This window comes from Staurois parvus, unplaced genomic scaffold (genome assembly GCF_062004578.1).
Source record: "Staurois parvus isolate SC_StPar_1 unplaced genomic scaffold, SC_StPar_1.0 ptg000155l, whole genome shotgun sequence".
Taxonomy (NCBI): Eukaryota; Metazoa; Chordata; class Amphibia; order Anura; family Ranidae; genus Staurois; species Staurois parvus.
Genome location: NW_028317951.1, coordinates 8,991,727 through 9,016,181, shown reverse-complemented (window position 1 = coordinate 9,016,181; position 24,455 = coordinate 8,991,727). Strand labels below are relative to the sequence as shown.

The 24,455-nt window shown below is 39.7% G+C and overlaps 1 protein-coding gene across 2 annotated transcripts in view; it reads left to right on the top strand.

Annotated features, from left to right (window-relative positions):
• The window catches only part of SI (sucrase-isomaltase), a 302,245-nt gene that overhangs the window by 224,412 nt on the left and 53,378 nt on the right, over positions 1-24,455 (top strand). For both annotated transcript variants that reach the window (XM_089675454.1, XM_089675455.1), the window contains exons 51-56: positions 1,299-1,395; positions 2,219-2,331; positions 2,400-2,525; positions 14,741-14,869; positions 15,663-15,773; positions 20,937-20,999. In XM_089675454.1, coding sequence (XP_089531580.1) covers positions 1,299-1,395; positions 2,219-2,331; positions 2,400-2,525; positions 14,741-14,869; positions 15,663-15,773; positions 20,937-20,999 — 639 coding nt within the window. The remainder of the gene's footprint in view (positions 1-1,298; positions 1,396-2,218; positions 2,332-2,399; positions 2,526-14,740; positions 14,870-15,662; positions 15,774-20,936; positions 21,000-24,455) is intronic.

Here is a 24,455-nt window from a genome sequence, read left to right as displayed (position 1 = left end):
GGCACAGGGAGAACTGTGCTGCTCGTTGTTGTAATTAACTGTACTTAAGACAGTTGTTGCGGTTCCAGGCTCCTGGTAAGAGTGGGAGATCCTGGGAAATAAGTGGGTGGTCTCTTGGCAGAAAGGGTGACTGTCGCCCACACTGCAAAAGGATTGACAGCCACCCAGGTCATTTTTACTTTGCAGCAAGGAGCCGGCAAAGGAAAACTTACACAAGCTGATGGCTGTAGTAGCAGCCATCAGCTTTGCTTAGGCTCATTCACATCTGGCAATTTAGGATAGTGTGCAGAATCACCACAATTCTGCCTGCGATTCCAAATCACAGCACTGCAATAGTGACAAAATGCACCACACCTATTTGGGGGCTGTTGAAGTATTATTATTAACCATATCAATATAGTAAATAATAATTACTTCCAGTTTCATTATTTACCACATTGATGGTGCATTTGATACCTTTATGTTTGCATATTAGGCATGTATTGTTAACAAAATTGCTATAAAATTTGCTTATGATATAATTTGTTATTTATTTTATTGTTTGATATAGGAATACATTTGGTGTCTTATTATTGCATGAGTTCTTTGATTATGGTGGTAGCAGCACATTAGTTATTATACTTATATTAAACTGGAGGCAATTATTCTTTAATTTAGTGCAGCCATAGTGTCACTTTGTAAAGCTAAACAAACTGGCAGCTCAATGGAGCCCTCCACCTCTAAGACCAAGAACTGAGTGATTAAAGACCACTTATCACTCAGCTCCCAATTTTCAGTGAGCAGAATGCCCGTGACTGTCAGTCACCATCTCTCTGCTCTGGCCCTCCAGTGGTCAATGGAGTGCTGGACAATGGAGAGCTGGACTATGGAGGGGTGAGGAGATGCTGCCTTAGGTTCAGGCCCTCAAAGGAGCACTGAGGGGCTGAGCCAGCTGCCACTCAGAAATCTTGATAGATCCCAAAATTAAAGTCAGGATCCCTCCAGAGTCTAGAGCGGGTGAAGAATCTCAGCCAACAGTCGACTTTAGCCTGCTGTCAGCTGAATAAAAGTCACAGGAGTACAAAACTAAGTGCACTCCTATGACCCAAAGGAGAACTAGGGCCAAAAGAGCTTTGGCATTATTTCTCCTTTAATCCCTGTAACTGTACCTTTGTATAGCCCCTATCCTGGTACCATGTAAACCAATAATATTTAAAATTAGCATTTTCTCAGGTTCATTTGAAGGAAAGTATATTTATTGTGTATTTTATAGACTAATTGTATAACACATACTTCACTTCTGATGCTTCTGTTTGCAGTACAAAAGCAATGCATATGGATTTCATCCCTTCTACATGGGACTTGAAGAAGATGGAAATGCTTACGGAGTGTTCTTGCTTAATAGCAATGCAATGGGTAAGTTTGATAACACTCACTTCCTATATACTTTTGTAGTTATTTAATTTTTATTAATGTCCCATGCTCAGAGTTTGTTGCTATTGTTTAGAAACACATATAATTAAATAATAATTTAAAAGGGTTTCCACGTTCAAATTTAGAAAAACAGTCACAAGAGAGAATTATGATTTTGAAACATATTACCCATACACAGTTTTCAGTTTTCCACATGTACTTTACATTGGAAAAGTGAACTAATGTTTGTTTCTCAAATATGCACATACACAAAGGTTAGCCTTTAGGTGAATTAGACCTGAATTATTGATCATTGCTAAATACATGGGGTTCAGATGATTTTAGATGGTTAATGTCTTGTCACATATCAGAAAGATGGAATTTGTCACATATGGCCACATTAGTTGCTATATACTGTATAATGATCAAACCGCTGACATGATTTTCTCCACTTTGCATATTAAAATCTATCCTAAGGCCTCTTGCACACTGTACTAATGTTTGAGAATCAGCATTTTTGGATGTAATTTCAGGCGTTTGTGTAGCAAGTATTTGCGGATATTGACCTGTATTTGCGAGTCTGCGCATTCACACATACATGTTTGTATTTGTGTGAGTTGGTAAAATTTTTTTTACTCAAGAATGCGCAGCGCTTGTTTACCTGCCGGTGTGTACAGGCACATTGTGGACAATGGGCTGCATTTTAAATCAGTAGAATATATGTTCTTTCAAACTACATTGTGCAAGATGCCCTATATTTTATTTTTATGACTAATTTGCAATCTTACCTTCAAAAGCATCCATTTAATATTGTATTCCTTTTCAGATGTGACCCTGCAGCCAACCCCAGCTATAACATATCGTACAATTGGTGGAATTTTAGACTTTTTCATTATACTGGGTACAACTCCAGAAAGTGTAGTTCAGCAATACACCAAAGTAAGAATAAAAACATTTTTGTGCAGCTCATTATCCATGTAAGGCTCTAACTTTTTTTTTTTTTAAAGCTCATAGGACACCCTGTAATGCCAGCCTATTGGTCTCTTGGTTTCCAATTATGCCGCTATGGATATAACAATGACAGTGAAATAGAACAACTATATAAGGACATGGTGGCAGCCCAGATTCCTTATGTAAGTATTGTTAAGGTCTGGTAAAAGTGAGAAAAAGGGAGGGGGAAGAATGAAGAGGGGGGGGGGATGGGTGGAAGGGAAAGGAGAGAAAGCCTACCTAGTAGTTACCCAATGTTTTAGACTTACTATATTAAGGCGTACCTTGGTGTGGATTGGAAGAAAAAAGGAATCAATATAATAGAGATGGCAGATAAAAAGTTAGTTAATTTTATGACTTACAATGTAAAAGGTTTGAATACTCAGGTAAAAAGACATAAGATCTTAAAAGAAATTTATCAACGTTCAATTGATTTAGTATTTCTGCAAGAAACACATTTAACTCACGATACAAGAATTAGGTTACAATCAAAAAACTTTCTGGTATGGTACTATGCTGATTCACCAATAAAACGAGCCAAAGGGGTAGCAAAAAATGTGAGATTTACTATAGAAGATAGAATGAAGCATCCAGAAGGGCTGTTCTTGTTTTTGAAGGGGAAATTGTATGAAATGGAATATAAACTAGCAAATATATATTGTCCAAATAAGGAACCAATGACCTATTTAGAGGATACGTTAAGGGATCTAATGAATTTCAAGAGAGGTAAACTGATTGTGGCAGGGGATTTTAATTTCTGCATGGATCCTAAGTTTGATACTTCATCGCATGTGCAGAGGGATGAAGGTAAGAGTTTAAGGTCGACAAAAAAGAAATGATATCAATGCCAATTGGTAGATGTGTGGAGAATTAAACATCTAGGACTAAGAGACTCTACGTTCTATTTCTCAGTACATGCAACATGTTCTAGATTGGACTATATAATGATAGAACACAGATTATTGGATTCATTGATTAAATCCAGTATCGAGTTTACATCATTATCAGATCACACACCTGTCACAATGAGGTTGAAGGTGGGGAGGGGGGGCAGAATAAAACATATGCATGGAAATTAAATGAGACACTTATACAAGATCAGGAGACGGAAGTAAGACTACAAAAATAAATTGACCAATACTGTCAGTTAAATGAAACAGGAGTCTCAATAGATATGGCATAGGAAGCCCATAAGGCGTATATAAGAGGTATCCTGATTTCCATGGGGTCGGAAAAAAGAAAAAAGGTTGTTAAAGATAAAAATAATAACAGAGGAATTATATGAATTAGAGCAAATACATAAAAAAAGAATAGAAACTGAAGTACAACAAAGGATAATATTAAAAAGAGAAGAATTACGAAATCTAATGGAACAGGAGACAAATAGGGCTTTCAATATAGTGTCAAGGGAGAGATATCAATGGGGGAATAGACCGGGAAAATATTTGGCAAGGATGGTAGTGACAAAGAAATCAGTAAATTTTATTGAGAATATTAGAGATAAAACAGGTGAAATTGTATATTCAACCAAAACAATAGCTAGTGTATTCCAAAAATATTATAGTTCTCTATATGCGGTTACATCTAAGAACCCAAGAGAGTTGGAGGGAGATAGAAGTAAAAAAATCCAGGCATATCTAGAAACAGCAGCACTACCCAGGCTAGAAGAAGAAAGACTGAGTGTCAATGTTAGACCAATTTCACAAGAAGTGTGCCAGCTATAGACCAATAACATTACTAAACATAGACACGAAGCTATAAGCAAAAGTTATTGCCAGCAGGTTGAAAGACCTAGTGCCAGAATGGATACACGTAGAACAAGTAGGGTTTATACCAGGGAGAGAATGAAGAAATAATGGCCTGAGATCATTGCTTCTAATTGGAAAAAAAGTAAGAAGGAGAAATCCCCAGTTCTATTTCTGTCGATAGACTTTGAAAAAACATTTTACAGCGTAGAATGGGGAGTACCTTAGAAGCGATAGGATTAGGACCTAAATGATGCAGTGGATAAATTCTTTATATAGTCATTCCTCTGCAGTGGTAAAGGTCAATGGCCTATTGTCAAAACCTTTTGAAATGTATAATGGAACAAGACAAGGATGTCCACTTTCACCTTTCCTGTTTATATTATCATTGGAACTCTTATTAGCAACTATGACAGAGTACAGATATAAAAGGAATTAAAATTGGAGAAGTGGAACATAAGGTGGCAGCTTATGCAGATGATATGTTGTTTTATGTAGTACATCCTAAAGTAACATTACCAAATCCTATGAGAATGTTAAAAGTATACAGAGAATTATCAAATTTTAAAATTAACCTTTCAAAATTTGAGATTTTAGATTTATATCGAAAGCAGAAAGACAGATATTAAAAGAAAAATTTCCCTTTATCTGGAGAGATAAAGAACTAAATTACATGGGAGTAAAGTTGACCTCATCACTTAGGAGTATATATCAGACAAACTTCATACCACCATTATATGAGATAAAGGAGGAGTTGAGAAAAATCTCAAAAGGACTACTTTCCTGGATAGGACGAATAAACTTGGTGAAGATGTTGATAGTGCCTAAAATCTTATATAAACTTCAAATGCTCCCAATATATCTACCGCTAATGTATTTTAGGGCTTTGAAAGGATCGATAATGAGATATACAGTTGCAAGAAAAAGTATGTGAACCCCTTGGGATTACGTGGAGTTTTGCATGAATTGGGCATAAAATGTGCTCTGAACGTCACAACAATAGAAAGTCACAACAATAGAAGAACACAGTCTGCTGAACATAATACTACAAAAACATTAGATGTTGCCATGGTTTAATTGCACATAACATGTAAACATTCACAGTGCTGGGAGGAAAAAGTATGTGAGGACCTAGCTTAATGACTTCTCCCAGAGCTAATTGGAGCCAGGAGTGAGCCAACCTTGACTCCAATCAGTGTGATGATATTAGATGTGTTGTTGACAGCTGTCCTGCCCTTAAAAAACACACACCTGTTTTGGGTTTACTGGTTTCAAGAAGCACTGTCTGATGTGAACCATGCCTCGCAGAAAAGAGCGTTCAGAAGACCTACGATCAAGAATTGTTGACTTGCATGAAGCTGGAAAGGGTTACAAAAGTATCTCCAAAAGCCTTGATGTTCATGTGTCCACGGTAAGACAGACTGTCTACAAATGGAGGAAGTTTAGCACTGTTGCTACTCTCCCTAGGCGTGGTCGTCCTGTAAAAATGACTGCAGAGGCACAGCGCAGAATGCTGCATGAGGTAAAGAAGAATCCCAGAGTGTCAGCTAAAGACCTACAGAAATCTCTGGCACATGCTAACATTTTTGTTGACACATCTACAATAAGGAAAACATGAAACAAGAATGGAGTACATGGGAGGACACCACGGAGGAAGCCATTGCTGTCCAAAAAGAAGATTGCAGCACGTTTGAAGTTTGCAAAAGAGCACCTGGATGTTCCACAGCACTACTGGCAGAATATACTGTGGACAGATGAAACCAAGATTGAGTTGTTTGAGAAGAACACACAACACTATGTGTGGAGAAAAAAAGGCACAGCACACCAACATCAAAACCTCATCCCCACTGTAAAACATGGCGGAGGGAGCATCATGGTTTGGGGCTGCTTTGCTGCCTCAGGGCCTGGACGGATTGTTGTCATTGATGGGAAAATGAATTCCAGAGTTTATCAAGACATTTTGCAGGAAAACGTACGACCATCTGTCCGCCAACTGAAGCTCCGCAGAGGATGGGTGATGCAACAGGACAATGACCCTAAGCATACAAGTAATTCAACAAAACAATGGCTGCAACGGCACAGAATACGCCTTCTGGAGTGTCCCAGTCAGAGTCCTGACCTCAACCCGATCGAAATGCTGTGGCATGACCTTAAGAGAGCGATTCACACCAGACATCCCAAGAATATTGCTACACTGAAACAGTTTTGTGAAGAGGAGTGGTCCAAAATTACTCCAGATTGTTGTGCAGGTCTGATCTGCAACTACAGGAAACGTTTGGTTGAGGTTATTGCTGCCAAAGGAGGGTCAACCAGTTATTAAGTCCAAAGGTTCACATACTTTTTCCTCCCTGCACTGTGAATGTTTACATGTTATGTGCAATTAAACCATGGCAACATCTAATGTTTGTGTAGTATTATGTTCAGCAGACTGTGTTCTTCTATTGTCGTGAATTAGATGACGTTCAGAGCACATTTTATGCCCAAGTCATGCAAAACTCCACGTAATCCCAAGGGGTTCACATACTTTTTCTGGCAACTGTATATGGGCAAATAAAAATCCAAGGGTGAAATATGAGGTTTTATGTAAAGATAAAATAAATGTGGGTTTAAATGGGCCAGAGTTTAAAAGATATTATTTTGCAGTATTAATAACACGAATAATGGATTGGGTAAATAATGCATGGGGGAAAAGTTGGGTAGGGATTGAACAAACACTGGGTGCAGCACAACTGGATAAAATGATTTGGGTTCCACAACAGTACCTGACGTTGTCTGAAAACACTATTTTAACAAGAAACATATAGGACATGAGATTTAATTAAAAAACAAAATGGATGGGGATTTAATTCACCACTATTACCACTGGAGGGAACACATTGTTTCTCACCGTGCAAGAGCACTATAGCAGGAGTTTGTATTAAGGATAGGAATGCACAGTTAAAGGATATTATGTAGGATAGGGAAATAGGTACTTTACAAGAATTGAAAAAAAAAGCATATGTTTTATGTGTTAGATGATTGGCGGTACCGTCAATTAAGGCATTTTGTAGCATCACTTCCAAAGCCATTGAGAGGGGTTGAAGATATGTACCCATTTGAGCAATTGTTCAACTCAGATGGAATACAAAAACATGGCACGTGACGCATTTATAAGATACTGACTTCGATATCTGAACCGGTACTTCCAACATATATGGGTAAATGGGAAAAAGAGTTGAGAATGCAGTTAAGTGAACAACAGAGAAGGAAAGTATTTAGATTTGCACATGGCGCAATTGATATGAATACAGTGGAGATGAATTATTCATTTTTAGCAAGATGGTATGTTACCCCCAGTAGAGCTCATAAGCAACACCCGGAGAATTCCTTGTATTGTTGGCGGGTGTGTGGGATGCAGGGTACAATAGTACACGTATGGTGAGATTGTTCCAAAATACAGGAATTTTGGCAGGAGATAATACAACAGATAGTTGAGATCACGAGAGAGGGTATATTAAAAGATCCATGGGTGTGCTTATTCCATAATACTGATATAACAGTTGGACATTTCCACTGGGGGCTCTACGCTTTATGTGCATCCTGAAGATTCCTCATATAAATCCTTGGAAAGTGAGGTTGAGTCATCTGCTTCTGTAATCGCACAGGAGAAAGCACCAGTGACCTCATTGATTACTTCTGTGTGAGCTACACTTAAAATTGAGGACTCTGCTGGGACGGACAAAGACTGCTGGGCAGAAGCGGTTACTTTATGTTTACCACTGCGGGGTTGGTGTTGCGGGTTCTGTGGCAGAGTTTGTCCACTGGGCAAGTGAATCTGGTTTACGTGGATTGGGTGGACCAGTTGGTCCAGAGCCTGAAGTACGTTTGGGATGCATCCTTGGATGCTGCTCCACTCCTTCCAAGCTTTCTGTCTCGGTGGTGGTGCTTAGAAGGGTGTTTTGGCTCAAATGCAGGGGCTGCTGATCAGCCTTCAATAAATGCCTTGGTGATCTGCCCTTTCAGGGAGAACATCTCTTTGGTGCTACCTTGGATGACATAATCAATAGTCTCCTAGTATCACAGGAGGCACAAGTACCTTCCTCCTACAGACCAAGAAGGGGATTGAACCATGTCGGAAGTCCAGGCTTTTCTTTCCTGGCTCCTCTGACAAGGACTCCAAACCCTTCAAGACCTATTTGGATAATGCCAAGCACTCCTGGCCACACTAGACCACCAAGCCTATAGACAATTTCTCTTCAGTCTGTAGGTTTGCTGCTACTCATTTCCAGGATGGGGGGGGGGTTGTCTTCACTGCTTCATGGGCCCATGGTGGTGTTGGATTTTCAACTGAATGAGGACATTGTCACTTTTCCTTGTGTCTATGGTCATCGCATCAATGGAGGTTGCATTGCACTCCTTGGATAAGGTCCGGGTGGTACATGTGTGCCTGTCTGCTACGGCCTCTTTTCAGAGGTCGGATTCTCCTTTGGTGCTCACAGACGGTCATAGAAAAGTCATGGCGTCCTCCTCTGCTACTATATCGACGGGCACAGCACCCACGCTATTATGTAGAGTTTATACTTCTGATTCTGCTTTGTGACTAACTGGCTTTTCTATAGCAGAGAGGGGGTTTATTCCAGCTAGAACTGTCCATAGGCTGTGCTGTGCTATTTTTCTGCCTAGTGCCCTACTCCTGTAGGAGGTGCTATAAACCCCATGGTCAAGAATAGGAGGAGCTGTGTCCTTCAATGACTCAGAGAAGGGAATTTTATAGTAGCAAAACGTCCATTTTCTGATAAAGTGATTATTGCAGGAAATAAAATGTGATTGATGCTCAGCTAATGAAAACTGTCACAACAAACAAAAGGACATATTTAAAGTAGTATGATATAAAAAAAGGTAAATTGTCATATATTGCAGCTCACCATATCTTAAATGTGGTGGCTGCATTAGTTTTCTTTTTCTTCTGGTAATCTGGCCTGTAACACACTTCCTGTATTAGGGTGAATCCACTCTAAATGTCAGAGCAGGGGAGACATATTTGAACAGCAGCGTTGTCAATCTGTGGAGAGGGTAGTATTAGATACACTATGGGATTTTGATGGACTTGCATAACAAATTAAAGCCAACCTCTAAATAACACGAAGGTTTTACATAAATGAATAAAAGCTGACAATTATTAGCACCCTCATGTTAAATGCATTGCCTCAGCCTCTAACTGACACTTTTCCTGGACAGCTTGGTCTGTTAGCAGATGTTAAACATAACAGACTTACTGGGAAAAAAGGAAAAAAGCTTAGAATGAAGGCAGCTTCTAAAAATTGGTAAGCTGCAATATATTACATTTTGTTTTTGAGTTTAACTGGTTCCCGCCTGGCCTATTATAGAATGATGGCCAGGGGGTACCACTCTCATTCTTGGAGGGCATCATATGACGTCCTCCCATTCTTGCCACCCATTCACGCCCGATTGGTGGTAAGCTTTGTCCCTCATGTACAGTGAATCACCGATCAGAGTAAAGAGCCAATAAAGTTGTTTCTTTTCCATGTGATCAGCTATGTCCAATCACAGCTGATCACATGTAAACAAATGCAAGTTATCTGCATTTCCTTTCCTCAGCGCTGTCACTACCGATAAACTGCTTTCCTGTGACAGGAACATTTACACAGATAATCAGGGCACTGATCATCATTGCTCTGATTATCAGTTCAGCATATCAGTGCCCATCAGTGCAGCTCCCTCAGTGTAGCATATCAGTGCCCATCAGTACAGCCTCCTCAGTGCAGCATGTAAGTGCCCATTAGTATAGCCTCATCAGTGCCGCATATCAGTGCCCATCAGTGCCTCTTCATCTGTGTCCATCAGTGCTGCCTCAACAGTGCCCATCAGTGCAGCCTCATCAGCGCACATCAGTGAAGAAGAAAAATAACTTATTTGCAACATTTTGTAACAGAAACAAAGAAAAAGGTTGTGTGTGGGTTTTTTTTCAAAATGTTTGGTATTTTTTCATTTGTTTAGCAAAAAATATCAAAAACCCATTGGTGATTCAATACCACCAAAAGAAAGCTCTATCTGTGTCAAAAAAAATTATAAAAATCTAGTTTGTTTACAGTGTTGCATGACCGTGCAATTGTCATTGGAAATGTGACAATTCTGAAAGCTGAACATTGGCCTGGGCAGGAAAGGGGTGTAAGCGCCCCGTATTGAATTGGTTAATACTGCTTAACTCTGTTTTAGGTCTGGGAAATTCAAGCACCTATCTCCTAGGTACTGTATAAACATACTCACATCTCCACCAAGTAAAAATCAGTAATTACAGTCATGCCATGACACATGTAAAATTGATATAATATGCATCGTCAGTTTGCTTTTCGGTATGTTATTCAAATGCCAATATTTTATATAAGAATTACTATTTTTTCTGTTGTGGGACAGATCATTAGTAGAGATGAGGTTCAGGTTTGTGGCTGCAACAGGTTCAGCATTTTTGGTCGCAACTAATAATGTGGACATTTGCCGAATCTAATCCTTTGTAACCATAGGGCCTTGTGAAGACACTGTGCATCAAATACCAGTGTTTTCATTATCATGAAAAGCGCAGGTACATTTTCTAGCCCTGCTGTCTGCAGCCTTTTAAAATCTATAACGTGGTGATATACACTTGTCCACATGCACGTCCCTGCCTATGCCTCTGCCTAATTTTGCACATGGCAAATTTCCTAATTGTTGCTGGTTGTAACAGTTTTTTCACAGGCTTTTTTTTTGGTGACAATTTTTAAATATGCCTGAGCAATGCATCTCATTACAGCATCTTATAGTTTCCTTTGGGAAAATCTGTGACAGGGTGATTTATATCGATAGGGTATTGTGGGAGACAAGCAAAATGTTGTCATCTCATAAAACAACGTGCCCCAACAATTACCTTATATATCAATATCACCAGCTGTTATCTTCATGAAAGCTAGCAATTAAAAAAAAAACTGTCCAAGTGATATGATCATGTTAAAGCTTATATGAAATTTTAGTGAATAGTTTTATATCTACTTTAACAAACTATGCTTGAGTTCTTTGATTTGCAGTGCTGGAAGTATTTTTTATATGCCCTGCCTGCGTGCACAGATCTGTTCACCTACAAATTCTATTAAGGACCAATTTCTGTCTGCAAAAACCTATTAATAGCTAGCGCTTTAATTGTCAACACTGTAGCTATATTTTTTTTTTAATTAATTGGATTCTATTCCTGTTTTTTAAGCCTATAACTGTGAGCTTGGGGTGATTAGAATGCATCAGGCAGTTGTTTCTGACAATAATGGGCAAAAAGAACAGCACTACCCTGCTCCCAACCTATAAACTAAACAATCATATCCAGTTCCTGTAAACATATGTATATTAAAGTGCCATGTGCAAATTGTGCAGAAAGATTTCTTTAAAAATCTCATCCAATGATAAAGTATCACATGCAATGTGCAAACATGCAAGTTCATATAAAGTTCATATAATAATAGTTTATATGCATAATAATGTGTAGTATCTGCAAAAAAAAAAGCAAAACATAAAAAATATAAAATGTGTATCTATATTCCCCGTGTATGTGATGTCCACCATCCACATAGAGGCTAATAATGTCCACCATAAACATAAATGAATCCATGTATCTTCATAACGGTCACCATCTGTCCTCTTCCACCACCAAATATACTAAATAAACTCACCAGAGCTCCATGCTGGTAATATTATAAACCAGCTAACAGCGTGTGACACATGGGAGTAACAGGCCGCTGCTTCAACGATCCTCCTCTTAAGAGACCTCTAAGAAAAGATATTCACTCTAGCTCAAAAAGTCACATGGGGAGGAAAAAAGAAGAGGGGAGCTCCCATAGCATGAAACCATTTAAAATCTTTATTATGTAAAAAACAATTAATGAGCTCATATTTACATGTGCCACCACTGACACAAGTGTACAGCCATAATCATCAAAACCAGGTCCTGGTCCCTTTGCGGAGAAACAGCCCCAAAGCATGATGTTGCCACCCCCATGCTTCACAGTAGGTATGGTGTTCTTTGGATGCAACTCAGCATTCTCTCTCCTCCAGACACGACGAGTTGTGTTTCTACCAAACAGTTCTATTTTGGTTTCATCTGACCATATGACATTCTCCCAATCCTCTTCTGGATCATCCAAATGCTCTCTAGAAAACTTCAGACAGGCCCGGACATGTACTGGCTTAAGCAGGGGGACACATCTGGTACTGCAGGATCTGAGTCCCTGGCGGCGTAGTGTGTTACTGATGGTAGCCTTTGTTACGTTGGTCCCAGCTCTCTGCAGGTCATTCACTAGGTCCCCCCCATGTGGTCCTGGGATTTTTGCTCACCATTCTTGTGATCATTTTGACCCCACGGGGTGAGATATTGCGTGGAGCCCCAGATCGAGGGAGATTATCAGTGGTTTTGTATGTCTTCCATTTTCTAATTATTGCTCTCACCGTTCATTTGTTCACACCAAGCTGCTTGCCTATTGCAGATTCAGTCTTCCCAGCCTGGTGCAGGTCTACAATTTTGTTTCTGGTGTCCTTCGACAGCTCTTTGGTCTTCACCATAGTAGAGTTTGGAGTGTGACTGTTTGAGGTTGTGGACAGGTGTCTTTTATACTGATAACAAGTTCAAACAGGTGCCATTGATACAGGTAATGAGTGCAGGACAGAGGAGCCTCTTAAAGAAGAAGGTACAGGTCTGTGAGAGCCAGAAATCTTGCTTGTTTGTAGGTGACCAAATACTTATTTTCCACCATAATTTGCAAATAAATTCTTTCCAAATCAGCCAATGTGATTGTCTGGATTTTTTTTCTCATTTTGTCTCTCATAGTTGAGGTCTACTTATGATGCCAATTACAGGCCTCTCTCATCTTTTTAAGTGAGAGAACTTGCACAATTGGTGGCTGACTAAATACTTTTTTGCCCCACTGTATTGTTTTTGTTTTATATACTGCTAATGACTGTGATCGGCGACTTATAATGGGACTGCGATAGTGCGATGGACAATCTGACACTAACTGACGAGGGGGGAGAGCTGACTAGCTGCTACTGACATAACCAGTGACACTAATACAGTGATCATTGATAATACTATACACTGTCACTGTACTATTGACACTGGCTGGGAAGGGGTTAGTATCTAGGGTGATCAAGGGATTAAATGTGTGCATAACAATGTGTGATGTGTGTATTAAGTGCTGCATTTACAAACAGATCTTTTTGTTTCTTATTCTTTCTTTGCATAGCCGATCAGCAGGTCCTGGCCATGAATCATTGGCCAGTACTTACTGACAGACTCACAGCGGGGGTCAGCGAGGGGGGTATGTGTGCACCCTAAACCCAGAAGCAGGCAGTGACATACCAGTAGATTGATTTGCCTGCACAGACCACAGTACATTGCGGGCGGTCCTTAAAGCAGATAATTTGAATTTAAGGAAAGAGGCTAATTTCACCAGTTCTTTACGATGTATAATACAAGGTCACTATTCTCTATGCTTAGCCCAACATGTTATGTCGCAGAACAGACGACAGGGGTCATATTCCTCTGCAGGCTCCCGCAACTGATCTGGGAGGGGCAGGGGGTATAATTGAGATTAATAGACAAGATAGATAGATAGATAGATATGCAGAGGGGTCAAGGAGAGCTAGAGAATCAAAGAAGAGCCTTGTATAGCTATAATTTTCCTTGCAACCACTACAGCAAGCTAGAAAAAAAGTGCTCAAACAGTTCTTCTGGATCCCTTTGTTGTCAGTTTCAAGGGTTCTTTGGGGATTAATAAAGAAGGATGAATAGGGTACATCAGCAATACCATTTTTTTCTGAAAAAACCCTACACTTTGGAAATATTACTTCTCCATGTCCGCCAGCTAATAGGCTTTTAGTTTTTTATCTTTAACTAATATCAATCAAATGAATGAAGATTATGGTGCTACTACTGTCAGTAATTCCTCAGTCAAAAATAAGCTGTCAAAGTACACTGTAATGGAAAATGAGACTAAAAAACATGTCTGTAATGAAATACAACATACAGCTTTAAAGTATCCCTCAAACATATTTGTAAGTATTGTGCATTTTTCATCTTGTCCTTAAAGCAACACAAACAGGACCCCGTCTGCACTGTTTTTTTCTTTTTCATTGGCATCGGTATAGAATATCTTTTACAATAGCTTGCCTATTATCCTTCAAAATAGCAAGAATTTAATATCAAGATTTACCAGTTTTTTTTCAGTAGGATTTCTACTAAACTTGCTTTCCACAAAATTTCCTACAGAATTCAATCCCCCCCTCCCCCTTTCCCTAAAGAAGTTTAACCTGGGCACATTCAACCATCTCTACGCATTACTACATTAAGTATTTTAATACTTGCTGGCATCTACTGTATAGTATTTTACTGTGTGACCTTTCAGTAATGTATTGTGGGCAAACTAATGTAACTCATTGTGGGCTAACTGTTTAATGAGTTCTTGCAGATTGTATTGTCTGTATATTTTAGTTTTTTTCCAACCTGTGCATTCTCATTTGTAGTTTACAATTTATCACAATCCTTGCATTTACTGTAAAAGCACATTGTTGTGCACTGAATATGTATTGTATTCTCTCAGGATGTGCAGTATGCTGACATTGATTACATGGAGAGGCAAATGGATTTCACCTTGGGCAAAAATTTTTCAAGACTCCCTGAAATCTTCGATAATATCCGATTAGATGGAATGAGAGTTATCATCATGCTGGTATGACATATGTGAAGTATTGTTGGATTACTTAGCCAAGATTTGTAGCAATACTGTTTACACAGCTATATAACCTTTAACTCTCAACCCTGACATTTATCCAAGCACCAAAGAAACCTAATTACAGCACTTAAATGAAATAATTTAACATTAGACAAAAAAACACATGTATTCACATAATTATATGTGAGTTTGTAATCTCTTCCAGAAAGCTTTCACATTTCAGGCAAGATGGCATACAGTAGTTGTGTTGTTAATATTGCCTTTTTATTTTTTATATTTTTTATTTTCAAATATGTTTCTACTTTCTAATTTGGTTACATGCTCTTTTTATAGTAGACCTGCCATATGAGAAATGTAGAGGCCGCTACAGCTGACTTCCTTGTGAAAGTTTAGCCTGACCATTATGCTAACAAATCTGAATAACTAGCCTTAAACAAGTATGCAAATCAGGAGGGTCAGAGAAAAGTTAAAACATTTTATCTGCATACTTGTATCAGGTCATTGGTAAGTATTTACGCTAGGAGACTGGCATGAGAACCAGGATTTTGTCATTTTTAGAAGTAGGGGTCAGCAGGGTTGGTGACAAAAAAAATCTTGTAAAGAACAATTATATGACTTGGTATAGGACTTCTAAAATATAGATGTGTAAACAAATCCTAAAGGTGGAATATGAATGAATCAGAGGTTTCTTGACCAATGGCCTTGTTTTATGGAAGAAAATAGAACTAGTGAACATTCTGACTTTATGGTTCATAAATAAAACATCTCATATTTTTTAACCACGTTTTAGGATCCAGCAATTGCAGGAAATGAGACTGAGCCTTATCCAGCTTTTACAAGAGGAAGAGATCAAGATGTTTTTATTAAATGGGATGACAAGAGTGACATTGTATGGGGCAAGGTATTTATGAAAACACATTGATAAAGGGTTATGTTCAGTATTCTAAGTTAAAAAAAAAGAAAAATGTAGGTTTGAAGCATGTCTTAGGGCTGAATCAGCTTAAAGGAACACTGTATTGTATTGTGTAAGCATTTTAAATGACACTCTCAACTCAACACAGCTCTGCTGCACATACATTGCAGTGCACCACAGTGCATGGTAATACACTACTGTCCTGCACTGTATTTCTGTACTTGTTTGTTGACAGCCTATTCAAAATAAATTCATGTGTGCCACAACTGTGGTGTTTTCTGACTGCACAATGATGGGAGACCCTTAAGTAGACAGACCAGTGTAGGAGAGGCAGAACTTTCAGGATATCGATTGCATATTATGTTCCTCTGATGACTACATTCCCCAAGCCAAGAGGTTCTCTAAGACACCTTCCTAAGACACCTTCCTAGCCAGTCTAGGCTGGCATCTATCATATTGATGGATTTGAAGAGCTCTGGAGTAAAACTGGGCATAAGGGACTGCATTGAACGCGGCAATCCGGCAATCGTTTTCCCCACCCATCCCCTGAGCCATGTAAAAGATTAGAACTAAAAAATAAAGATGCTGTTTTGGAACTAAAGCAGACTTTTGAAGGTTCATTGCTCAACTGAACCTTTTCAGGACCTGTACCAACTGTTGGACATTTGATGCCAGCTTCTGAGCCAATTGCTTTGTGAGAAGTTGGTAGTATAGGTGCCCCATGATAGGGATACCTTGAGTGCTGGACAACCCCAGAACTAGAGTCAACACCTTCGTAAACATTCTGAGAACTGTGGACAGGCTGAAAGGCAATGTCACCAACTGATAATGGCTATTATCCACAGAAAATTGCAGAACTGTTGGTGAGATCAGAAAACCAGGATGTGTAGGTAGATGTTGAGGCCTCAGTACTCTTTCCTACATAAGGTGATTTCTCCATTCCAACTGATTACTACATTGTATTGTCATGCTTTGTCCTAATCCTAAGCACGCTAAGGAGAAGGTACTTCACTCTTTGGATGTTCAGGCTGTTCAAACTAACCCAAAGTCTACAATTTTGTTTTGACAATCTGTTTGCACTACCCAAGGGTACTCAGAAGGATGAATCTGCCTCTCAATCCATTATTTCTGGGTGGATTAATCTGCTTATTTCAAAGGACTATAGCATTAATGTCCCTCCTTTCCCACTCAATGGCCATTCCATTTGGAGTATCAGTCTTCTGTGTTCAAGTTAGTTAGGCTGTTTTACTACGTTTTGCCAGGTAGATGTTCACATATCTTTAATGCCAATTGCCAGTTATATAAGGTGAAACTCCAGCAAATATGCAATGTTATACTTTTAGTCGAAAAATTCTAATTGCATAAATTACAATTAAAAGTACATTTCTGCTACCTTTTCTCATAAATTAAGTGCATGTTTTTTTAAATGCACTGTGATTTCATTATTTTCACACACTGCTTGTATAGTTTCTTCATACGAATCCCAATCAAAGGCTTTTTCAACCACCAAGGTTTTACTGCACCTTATATACAGTTGCAAGAAAAAGTATGTGAAGCCATTGGGATTACGTGGAGTTTTGCATGAATTGGGCAGAAACAGTATGTGAGGCCCTAGCTTAATGACTTCTCCCAGAGCTAATTGGAGCCAGGAGTGAGCCAACCTTGACTCCAATTGGTGTGATGATATTAGATGTGTTGCTGACAGCTGTCCTGCTCTTAAAACACACACCTGTTTTGGGTTTACTGGTTTCAAGAAGCACTGTCTGATGTGAACCATGCCTCGCAGAAAAGAGCTCTCAGAAGACCTATGATCAAGAACTGTTGACTTGCATGAAGCTGGAAAGGGTTACAAAAGTATCTCCAAAAGCCTTGATGTTCATGTGTCCACAGTAAGACAGACTGTCTACAAATGGAGAAAGTTTAGCACTGTTGCTACTCTCCCTAGGCGTGGTCGTCCTGTAAAAATGACTGCAAGAGCACAGCGCAGAATGCTGCATGAGGTAAAGAAGAATCCCAGAGTGTCCACTAAAGACCTACAGAAATCTCTGGCACATGCTAACATTTTTGTTGACACATCTACAATAAGGAAAACATTAAAAAAGAATGGAGTACATGGGAGGACACCATGGAGGAAGCCATTGCTGTCCAAAAAGAATATTGCAGCACATTTGAAGTTTGCAAAAGTGCACCTGGATGTTCCACAGCACTACTGGGAAAATATACTGTGGACAGATGAAAGCAAGATTGAGTTGTTTGGGAAGAACACACAACACTATGTGTGGAGAAAAAAAGGCACAGCACACCAACATCAAAACCTCATCCCCACTGTAAAACATGGAGGAGGGAGCATCATGGTTTGGGGCTGCTTTGCTGCCTCAGGGCCTGGATGGATTGTTGTCATTGATGGGAAAATGAATTCCAGAGTTTATCAAGACATTTTGCAGGAAAACGTATGACCATCTGTCCGCCAACTGAAGCTCCGCAGAGGATGGGTGATGCAACAGGGCAATGACCCAAAGCATACAAGTAATTCAACAAAACAATGGCTGCAACAGCACAGAATATGCCTTCTGGAGTGGCCCAGTCAGAGTCCTGACCTCAACCCGATTGAAATGCTGTGGCATGACCTTAAGAGAGCGATTCACACCAGACATCCCAAGAATATTGCTACACTGAAACAGTTTTGTGAAGAGGAGTGGTCCAAAATTACTCCAGATCATTGTGCAGGTCTGATCTGCAACTACAGGAAACGTTTGGTTGAGGTTATTGCTGCCAAAGGAGGGTCAACCAATTATTAAGTCCAAAGGTTCACATACTTTTTCCTCCCTGCACTGTGAATGTTTACATGTTATGTGCAATTAAACCATGGCAACATCTAATGTTTGTGTAGTATTATGTTCAGCAGACTGTGTTCTTCTGTTGTTGTGACTTAGATGACGTTCAGAGCACATTTTATGCCCAATTCATGCAAAACTCCATGTAATCCCAAGGGGTTCACATACTTTTTCTTGCAACTGTAACTATAATTTCTAGATGAATATTTAAATCTCTACAACCAGTGACACAAAATGACCACTTAAACGGAGCTTGAAGTCTTTTGGGCCCATTCAGATCTAAGCTTGTGCACATAAGTGCTTTTTTTTTTCTTTTTTTTTACGGTTAGCCAAGTGCATTGTCAGCTGTCAACATGTATTTCCTTTGTGTAATGATATGCTTTTGTGGTGTTCTGTGTTTTCAATGCATTTTTGAAGTTAGAATTTTGAGTGGACTGTGTTAACAGCTATTGCCCCAAATTTGTTAATACATTTTGCTAACAAACAAATAAAACATGTTATATGCCTTTTGATGAACGGACATTGACTTCATTGACTTCTGTGTTCCAACAAACATAGAAAAATGAAGATGTTATCTTTTTCAAAATGAACTGCACTACAGCAGTGAGATGGAATCACACAATATTTTTTAATGCAAAAGTTAGAAACTTTTTTTTTTTGCATGTTATGGAAAAAACAGCACCTAAATTAATATGAGTGCATATTTTAAGATTTTTAACGAAGGAGGTTTCTTGCTTACTATACTATGAGCCTATGCTTCCCTTTTTGTTTCTGCTGTTTGTGAGTCTGGTATCCATATAGGAAAAAATTAAGTTTGCCATGGATGCTTGGGGCTGATTCCACAAGTTCTAATGCCCACTCATTTTGGGGGGATCATGTCAGTCTGGTAAGCAGTATATGTGGGCTGTCTTGTCCCAGGTGGAGATGTTTACTACCAAGAGACTGGGGTTTCTTTAAGACAGGAGAGTGCAAAATCAAGCTCACTTCTGCAAAGAAACCAATCAGCCTCAATGTTTTATTGTCAAATTTTAATTGAACAAGTTGAGGTTAGAAGCTGATTGGTTTCTATGCAGTACTAAGCCTGATTTTGCACTATCCAGCTTTAGTAAATAATCCTGTATTTTTGCACTGAAGAACTGGGGTCAATAGCACTTGCTTTCAGGGTGTTAACATGTTCAATATTGGATTTGTTCTTGGGCACGTTGCGATTGCTCACAGACTGTTGTGTGCGTATTAATATTATATTATACTTAGCACTTACTGTGTGTTTGTCACGGATACCATATATACACTCATTGTTTTGGCACAAATAATTTTTTGTATATTTATATATGTATTTTCACTGGTATTGTTTTTCACATTGTGCAATTTCATTGATAAGTGCCGCGCTTTTCTGGTTTATTGCATGTGATATCAACAAATTGTTGTGCTGGCTGCTTCTGTTAGTTTGTAAGATTGGTAACCAGATCACAGGAAAAAATTAGTTTTATTGTAGAAAGTTGGAACCATGCATTTTAGGACATTGAAACACGTGCATTAGAATTCAACAGTGTCAACGGGCCCTAAAAGTACCACTCAGCTTATCATCTGAAAACAAATATGTTCAACCAAACAAAAATTAGTCAAGACTTGGCAGATTTACAGATTCCCACATATTTGGGAATTTCGCCTGATCTGGCATGAATTTATTTGGCATCCTTCAGTTTCTTACAAATTGGAAAGGATATCAACTCATATTCATCTTCACCAACCTGAAATATGAGTTTTAGTGGATGTTTGCGTTTCTTCATTAAGTTCCAAAGTGGCATATTGCAAGAAAGTTGTGAATAACTCACAGTTGAAATCCCACCATAAAATTAATTATTTCAAATGTTTTGGGTGAAAGAAAATGTTAGACAAATCAGTGGTTAAACAGAGAGATATAGGTTAATTTTCTAAAGAAATAAAGCATGTTCACTCTGCAGTTGAATTTTTACTAAGGGAATTTCCATTTAGCTTAGTGATTATAGTATAATTTGCTTTACAAAGAGTACTCCATCATTTGCAAGGACAATGGAAAAAAAGTCATTTTATTTACACAGTTGAATGATTGAAGTTGGCACAACTACATTTTCACTAACTATTCACTCACTAAGTGAGAACTCCCCTGCAAAGTGAAAATGCCCTTGCAAAGTAATCGTGTTCTTCTCCTTTAGTAAATAAACTCCACAGAAGGAGAGAATATAGAGGAAAAATGTTAGAAAAAGAAGTAGGTACTCCAGTTACATGAAAAACAAGGAGGTTGTCTCATTTTGATTATGTCTTATTTTCTTTTCAGGTCTGGCCAGATTTACCTAATGTTGAAGTTGATAATTCACTTGACTGGGACACACAGGTTCAGGTATATATCCTAACATTGTTCATCCTAAATATAGTAACATACCAATGTGATCAATGTAAACACCCAGCTTATCTGAGAGCTGAATAGCTGAACTTGTATTTGTTCTGGAAAACAATTGTGGCATAAAAATCAGATCTGCTTGCTCAACATTGTTTTTAAATTCATATGCTAAAGTTGATGTTTATTTTTGCAAGTATATTTGTTTGGTGACACTGAAGGCTGAAAAGGAATCCCTGCTTCCTCATCCTTCTTTTATTATTTGTATGCATGAACATTCAGTGGGGTTGATTTACTACAAGTAGTATTGCAGGGAACTTTCAATTAGCTTAATAAATGTTTTTAAAATTAACTTTGCAAGGAATACCCATTATAAAAATAAGAAAAAAACGAGGGGAAAAATGGATTTTTTTTGCACACGACTGGATGATTGAAGTCAGCACAGAATCACCTCATTCACTTAGCTTAGTGAAAATTTCTTTGCAAAGGAAAAAATACTCCTTTAGTAAAGATGACAGAATAGATTAACACACAATCAGGTGCATTTAGTAAAGCACTTACAACGCTTTCCTGGTAGCATTGCCCTTTAATTGCCTACTCCAGATTCAAATATCTTTGTCACCAATTTCCGTAGCTTTACCAAAACATGTAGAAGATTCATCTTTGTTTTAATAGCACAACTTACAAAGTGGCACTATAGCTGCACTGATTTAAAAAAGAGTTACGGTACCTGCAGTCCTTAGATAACAAAACTGGAGGTAAATAAGACCAAGTCAAAATTATCAAGGTCCCTGCTCCTAGCAACCAATGATGCTGAAAGTGAGCAAGGCCTTAGAAAGTGGCGCCACTACACTGTGTGCACAATTATTAGGCAAGTTGTATTTTGGAAGATTAATTTCATTATTAAACAATTACAGTGCTCTTGGTCAATCCAAAATGTTAATAAACCTCAAACCTGAATATTTAGGAACATAAAAGTAAGGTTTCTTAAGAGATTATGTATGTGAGGGAGGAGCCTGGTCATGGTGGTGAAGGAGAGCGCAATGTAAGCACTCTCTGTAAAGGCAGCCACCTGTCCTTTATCAAGCCCTGGAGGGAAATGTGATGTGCCAGTAAAGCCTACCTCTGGGTGTGTGCCTCTTGGAGACCCGAGAGTGAGGAGAGACAAGCCGAGGCGGTACGGTCGGTGAGGAGGACGAGGCGGCTGGGGACCGCTGCTGCGGGACGGTTTAGCTCCCCTTTTGGGCCAGCTGGTTGCCGGGAGGCCAGAAGACGTGAAGTGGTCATGTGAGCCCTTGCAAGGGAGTAATGGGAGAAGGAGAAGCCGGCCGGCATTCCCAAGCAGAGGGAGATGCCGGCTCTCCCACTGATAAGCCAGAGTGCAGACCGTAAGAAAAGCAACCCTGCAGGGGAATATCCCCCTAAAAAACTAAAGTAAAGGCGCAATACAGATGGAGGGGCTGGAGAGAAATAAGCTCACAACCCACGGAAGGAAGAGCTGGAAGCCACCCCATTTGGAAGAAGAGGATGGGAAGAGGGTGAGTGAGAGAGCTGTACGGAGTAATGAAATGTGTTGCGTGAAGTAAATAATTGAATGAACTGTATTTAAGGTGAACATACAGGGGGAGATTACCCACGGGTGTAGAAGAAGGTACAAAAAAGTAATAAGAGCTTGTTGGTGGAGAATTTAAAACGATACTTGGGATCGTATAATAATTAATCCTCCCCACAGGGTTTGGATAAGTGACTCAAAAGTTTTGACGGAATGAAAAACAAAATAGCTAAAGGAGGTGGACTCAAGAGTTCCCAAACAGGCACAATTAGAAAATATATACCCTCACAGGAAAACCTGACCCCAGAAAGACAACAAGGATTAAGTGAAAGGAGTGTGTTGGAAATCAATATGGAAGAAAATCCTAGACTATCCCTAGAAATGGACAATAGTAGTCAAAAAAGGAGAGGGGAGGTGGTAGAACAAGAAAAGGAACTACAAATGCCAAATAAAAGACAAATAGCAGAAATGTTTCAAAATCTGGAAAAATCAATAAAACAAGAAATGACGCTAATTCAGAAAGAGCTGGGGCAAATGATAGCAAGAGTGGAAGAAACAAAGGGAAAATTGGAAGAACAGGCCCAACATATTTTGAAACTAGAAAAATGGATGATAGAAATGAGACGAGAACAAAGAAAGCTGCCATATAGGATAGAAGAGCAAGAAAATAGGGATAGGAGATGTAATCTAAGGATAAGAGGAGTGCCAGAGATCTCACACGGGAAAGACCTAATGGAAATAATATGCAAAATTCTGAATAATATAATGGACAGATCGATATCAGAGACGCCTAAATTGGACTCTCTCCTGGCTTTCATCCTACCTGTCACAACGCTCCTTCAGCGTTACCTATAATGCTACCACCTCCCCCTCACTCCCCCTCTCTGTTGGGGTCCCTCAAGGCTCTGTCCTCGGGCCCCTTCTCTTCTCCATCTACACCTCCTCCCTTGGCCAACTCATACACTCTCACGGCTTCAACTACCACCTCTATGCCGACGACACACAAATCTATCTCTCAACCCCCCCACCTCACCCCCTCGGTCTCCGCCCGAATCACACACCTGCTGAGTGACATATCAGACTGGATGTCTCTCCACTTCCTTAAACTGAACCTCTCCAAAACAGAGTTTCTTGTCTTCCCCCCAGCCCGGACACCACCCCCCATTGAATTCTCTATCACATCGAACAACGCTACCATCAAACCCGCCCCGCAGGCCAGAGTACTTGGTGTCATTCTGGACTCCAACCTATCCTTTCAGCCCCAAGTCCAATCTTTAACAAACTCGTGCAGACTCCACCTCCGCAACATCGCCAAAATACGCACGTTCCTAACCCCAGAAACCACTAAACAGCTCATCCACTCCCTCATCATATCACGACTCGACTACTGCAACTCCCTCCTCACTGGCCTGCCTCGCCGCTGGCTATCCCCACTTCAGTCGATCCCGAATACGGCTGCCAGACTCATTCACCTTTCCAACCGCTCCATCTCTGCCACCCCCCTCTGTCAATCCCTCCACTGGCTTCCGATTGCGCAACGGATCAAATTCAAAATCCTAACACTGACCTACAAAGCTGTCCACCATACTGCCCCGAACTACATCACTGACCTAATATCCAAGTACCGCCCAGCACGGACACTCCGCTCCTCACAAGACCTCCTTCTCTCTAGTTCCCTGGTCTCCTCCTCCCATGCCCGCCTCCAGGACTTCTCCAGGGTGTCACCCATCCTCTGGAACTCCCTGCCCCAACCCATCAGATTATCACCTACTCTCCTCTCCTTTAGGCGCACCCTGAAAACCCATCTCTTCAGGGAAGCCTACCCCACCCTCTGCTAACTTGCCGACCTTCTCCACTCTTCCTACCACTCCATCCCCTACAGCTATCTCCTCCTGTGCCACCATCCC